This window comes from Melanaphis sacchari, unplaced genomic scaffold, assembly GCF_002803265.2.
Source record: "Melanaphis sacchari strain LSU unplaced genomic scaffold, SCAv2.0 Contig1_pilon_pilon, whole genome shotgun sequence".
NCBI classification, from domain to species: Eukaryota; Metazoa; Arthropoda; class Insecta; order Hemiptera; family Aphididae; genus Melanaphis; species Melanaphis sacchari.
In genome coordinates, this window is record NW_020270976.1 from 2071668 (window position 1) to 2077789 (window position 6122).

A 6122-nucleotide genomic window follows, 5' to 3' on the forward strand; every position below is an offset into this window, starting at 1 on the left:
TCACTGAACCGCGTATAAATTGTATCACGAACAATTAAATTATTATATTTTAAGTTTGTGTCTTGTGCGTATGGTTTCTTAAGTTTAATTTTAATCGTCAAACAATCGCAGTCTATACGTATTATACTATGTTTTTGTACCTAAAATATTATTTCATAGAATATTATTATCATAAAAACAATTATTGTTCGATGTCTGACTCGTTACGTTCCGTTTTTCAGGATTGAACAACAACGAAAATCCGTTCGTACTGCACCTGAACGGAGATCTGTACACCGGACAGTTGCAGTTGCAACAGCAGCAGGTGGCCAACAACTGAGGATTTGATGTTTCTCTCACACCGGCCATCGGCGAAGTGTACACGTGCAAAAAAAAATAATGATAAATTCGTCTGATTTAGAAATATTATGCCTATATAATACACACATTATAACTTATACCGTATTATTTTAATACAATTTGGACGTCGAAATAAAGAGACGTACTATGCCTATACACATCTTATTATAACGGTGTAGGTACACTGCGCCGCATTCGACTCAAAGACGAAAAATGTGTTATTATTATTATTATTATTATTATTATTATTTTTTTTTTACGAATAGCTTTTGACTGATTTTATATTTGGTGTTAATATTTCGGTAGCATATTGTAGAAAAATACTTCGTTTACTAAATATCGAGTTTTATTTATTGCCGATTTTCAGGTATTATTATATTTATTATATTATGTTGGCCGGTGACCGTGGTATTGCGTCACACTCACATTTTTTCAACAATATTGTCATATTATTGTGAATTGTAATATAATTCGTTTTTACTTTAGTTCGATTAATACTTTTCTACCAAAAAGTTTTGTAAACGTGTTTGAGTTTGAGATAAATAGAAAATTTGATATTTACACATTGTGTGATTCAATGTAATGTAAACAAATTGAAAAAAAATATGAAGTATATGTGTGTATATTCAGCAGCATAATAATATGTACAGTGTATATTGTAGTTATTTTGAAGTTTATTGTACGACTTGTGTTTCGTCAAAACTTTCTTTTTATAGAATGATAATAATTGTATTTTACATTTATACGGTCTCGTCGAATCGAGGACTTTGTATATTTGTATGTGTGTCTTTGTGTGTGTGTGTGTGTGTGTGTGTGTGTGTGTGTAAAAGTGTATATTTCGTATAAATATATTTAGAATGCGTAAACCGAAATCGGAAGGGTTCAAAAGACTTTTTGTACATAAAAATTCAATTGTAAAAGTTTTTTTTTTCATCGACTCAATTTTGGTCAACTATAAGGTTTGTCTGTGACAGCAATAAGACCTAAATAAAAAAAAAAAAAAAAAAACATTTACGGAATCAAAAAATAGGATTTTGTTAAAAAATAAATTAAATCTATTCGGATTCACGTGATTTTATACGTATATTATATAGGTATTTACATTATATTACGTAATATAACTATATTCGAAACCGTGTACATAATAATATAATAATATTACTAAAACTACATTATACGATATAATTACAATATAATATTGTACTTTATATTTGCCATTGAGTGGTTTTAGTTTTAAAAGTATAGTAATTTATCGATTTATTGTGTTTTTAGTATATTATTCAGTTTAAGTTTAGTGTTAGCTTTTTTTTTTCTCGGTAGACTCTACGTTGAGGCGTATAACTATTGTTAGTTTAATAACTAATTATAATATTAATACAAACGGGTGTGACAAATACACGGCATATTAAATTATTGAATGTAAGAATTTTTTAGTTAAACATAATATTGTGATGTTATATGCTTGTGGGCAACGAGATCTCATGTTCAAATGAATAAAAATATCATCGTGCTGCACACGTATTACAACGCTACCATGTCGTGTTTTTCATAATGATTTCTGTACTTGCATCGAGTTAACATTTATTTATTGACTTCGACGAAGCAATATATACGCGCATCAAGTAAGCATAAAACAATAGTCAATAGCCAATTCGTCCTAAAACCGTCGTCTTCGATACGATGACGTGTGCATGACCATTTATTGAAATGTATTACTTTATCCAAGACACACTTTATTGCTGCCCATATTATACATAGTTTTATAAAATATAGTATTAGTGTGTACATTTTATTATTATATTAATACATTTATACTATCATTATCACCGTATCATTGTAATTTTGTATTATATATTATAAATATTATATGATGCGTATTTAATATCTGTGTTTATTATCATTAGGTACTTAATACAATATAGGTATGTGTTAATTACTATTTATTTATACATTTATTGTCATTTATTTTTTTATCATACACATTCATGTATAATACTTTAACGATTTAACGCCATTGCAGGATAATAGCTAAAAAAATATTTTAGTAAAGCAATACTATGATGATATTACAATATATAATAAGCACATTGATTGTAAAAACAAAATTAAACGATTTGTCTTTATTATATTATACACTTATTGTACCAATATATTTTATTATTCATGTTGCATATTATTATACATTTTAAATAATTGTTTAGTACCTCAACGACGTGAAAAATTATTGCTAAAGGGGTTGGAGGTATGGCAAGCGATTATATATTCCCGAATCTCATCTATCGACTTCATTCATCCAGCTCGTAGTAATGATGGCGGTTTTTGTTTTGTTTAAATTATTATAGATTAGGATATATTATTCAAATTGTATTGTATCGTGTAACGCAGTTAATATTATTAACATTTTGATGTACTGAAATTTAAATTTAAATATACAATATATAGAAATAATTTTCAAGGAGTTGGTTTGTTTATTAGAAATATGCGTGATTGATCTCGTTTCAGGGCACAAAAAGAGAAACTACGAAAAAAAAATCATGTTTGAAGTTTGAAAACGTTCAAGGTATAACATTATACAAATATATAGTAACTAAATATTTAACAAATTACAAATAAATAAATAATTTTAATTGAAAGTACGATTAAAAAGTTTACAATTTTATAGGATATTGTAAATTTTAAAATTTGGTATGTTTTGGTTTAGTTCATAGATATTATAACTGTTAAGAATGTGTTTTTATAGTTTATTTGGATAACTGGACGTAAAATAAGTTGGAATGTTCTAAAAAAAAAAAAAACCCGGAGGATGATTAAATTAAAATAAAATATCAAGGCTAAAAATTTTAATAATATTTTTAATTTAGAAATATTTATATATTGATTTAGTTGATAGAAATATTGAATGCATCAATCTAATTAGTATATTATATTATTGGTTTAACTTAACTTTGATTAATTTAATTTAAAAAAAAAAAATGTTTAAATTTTAAAATCACATTGTACTTTTTTTTTTTAAATATCCACAACATTAATTTATTATATATAATTTGTATTCATATTATTTCATAATCAGAACATTAGCATTAATACTAAAATGTGATTATAAATGTATTCATATATTGATTATAACTTATAATTTATAATTAATAAAGTAAATAGTTATAGTCATATGACTTATAATAATAATGATTACATAAAGTAATCTGTATTTTTATCTTTCTTTGGATGTCAAATTTTTATATTACATAAAATTGATTTATCAAGCATATTACACAAACAATAAAGTGTAAACCAATTAATATCGAAAACATTAATTTTCTTGATAATAAATTTTAAAATCAACTTATCACAAGCTGTATTGAAAAAACAACGTGTCGATATATCGAAGTTACCCCTGGTTAAAATTACTTAAGTTTATAATACAATTTCTATAACTAACAAGCTCAAATTTTAAAATTAATTCAACTTATTGATATTCTAGTCTTAATCAGTAGTATAGCAATTATATGTATACTATAATAAATTTCACTTGGGCACAATTGATCAAGCTTTGACATTTTTAGAAAATTTAATTTATATAGTTCAATACAAAAATAATAATATAGTATAAAAGTCATTGTTGTTAATGTTAAAAACGACCAATAATAATAATAATAAAAGAAAAACTATAATTTATGAACTTTCTTTGGTCCATAGAGTGTAGATTATCCATATTGAACATACATTAGACATAAGATACAAAAAATGGTTGGTAATAATTGATAAGTTATTGACTGACTGTACGTTAATACAATAATAAATACGTACTCGAGTTTTGTTATAAATAGAACAAGAGTACAAGTATTTATAGTTCTATAAATAAAACTTTATCTTTGTATATTATAGTATAATAAACAGTATTAAGCTTATTATAATTCGTGTTAAAAAAATAAAAATAATCACATTTTAATCTTGTAAAGTAAAACTTCACTAATAAAAAAAAATGAACGTTTATTAAAGGCTTTAGAAAGAAAAATGGATTATCTTCCCGTAATTTTAAAACATCCGTATTTCGTACTCGCTGGCCTTTACTGTCTATTCTGTATTTATACGACCACTTAATGAATATTACAGCCGGTAAAAATGTACTGCACAGTTTAATATTTATGAATTTTTGAGTTAGGTGTACAATATCAGTATAGGTACCTTTATTAGTGTACCAATGTGATGTGTCTTATGTGACGTTAAAAATTATTTAACGGATTATTTATCATCGTAAAATGATATTGTATAAAATAAATATACTCGATTAAGCATAAGTGAAGTTTTTGAAATTTTTCTTGTACCTGAATATTATAAGTTATAACAATAAAATTACTTGAAAAAATCAATAATTGAGGAACGTAAATGAAAACAATATTTATGTGATTTATATGAACAGCGTTCATAATTAAAATTAACGAATACATATAAAGCTTAACATTTTTATGCAGAAGAAATTATTTATTTCATAAGAAAAACAAGTGAAGTTTTGATACTGGTGTTGGTAATGTGGTTTACCTATCGTTGATTTTTGATGATAGAATCGATATAATTTTACTGTCATCCTGATTTTAAAATATATGTTGATATAGTTATTTGCAATTCAATCCATTTCAATCATTATTATGAAAAAAAAAAAATCTTGTCACGGTTTTGATATTGAAATAAATGAAGCGTTATAAATAATCGACAGTACGCAATGTTATACAAAGGAGATCGAAAATATATAAAAGCATGGTAATCCATATTTTATATCTAAAATCACAGTTTATGTACAGTTGTTATATTACATTCAACTGTCGATCAATTTTGGTTATTCAGACAAATCGTGTTACACTGGATGTCGTCTGGATTATACATAATATTTTATGATATTATATTATGGGTTTTTTAGATTTTGGATTTCTATTGATTTTTAAAGATTGATAATGGTAGTTTTGCCGTGATGTCGTTGTGTTAATAAGTATATTATATCAAATGCTTCAGAAATAACAAAAAGGAAACAAAAACACATGCAAATTTTAGTTTATAGATTTAGTTATATTAATTTATTAAAACAATTTAATTTTTTTTTTTTTTTGTCATCGTGCATAGCGCACCTAAATAAAGTAGAAAATACGCATTACCCAAGACCATAATAATAATGTCACTGCTTATATGTATTACATATAATAATATTATAAAAACATTTACAATAAATTTACATGATCAAATCAATAATATCAATATTTATTATAATATATACATAATATGTATGTCCGTTCAGTAAATAAAAATATTTTATTTATTAATTTTCGTGAGTAATAATTGATTACTGTGCCCAAAAATACGGCGTGCGTGGACTTTATGAAATCTAATAATTTTTAAGTCATTTAATCTCATTAAAGATTCGTATACAAATCTAAATCGATATTTTATGCACTTTTGAGTGTAAATTCTTCAATTCACGCGGCTACCTATGTACGTATTGTTATACATATAATTTTATATTTTTATTCTTTAAATGCATTATTATTTTAAGTGGAAAAGCGTCGAAATTTTTGAGGCGCATAATGTGCAACGCAAATTTAAGATTTCTCTGAATTTCATCTCAGGTGGATTAATATATAATATACGTAAATATAATATAATATACATACATATATATATATATATGTATATGGATGATGTAAAAAGCGTATCGTCGTCTATGCAAATGGATTTTTTGAAATCACATCCCACATGGCTTTGTTTTTGCAAAAGAAATTTTATGAAATAATATTTTC

The 6122-nt window shown here is 24.8% G+C and overlaps 1 protein-coding gene across 2 annotated transcripts in view; it reads left to right on the plus strand.

The window, feature by feature from the left end:
* The window catches only part of LOC112593226 (AT-rich interactive domain-containing protein 3A-like), an 86718-nt gene extending 85345 nt beyond the window's left edge, over positions 1-1373 (plus strand). For both annotated transcript variants that reach the window (XM_025337579.1, XM_025337580.1), the window contains one exon: positions 222-1373. In XM_025337579.1, the coding sequence (XP_025193364.1) occupies positions 222-319 (98 nt within the window). In that variant the 3' untranslated portion in view covers positions 320-1373. The remainder of the gene's footprint in view (positions 1-221) is intronic.
* The last annotated feature ends 4749 nt before the right edge of the window (positions 1374-6122 follow it).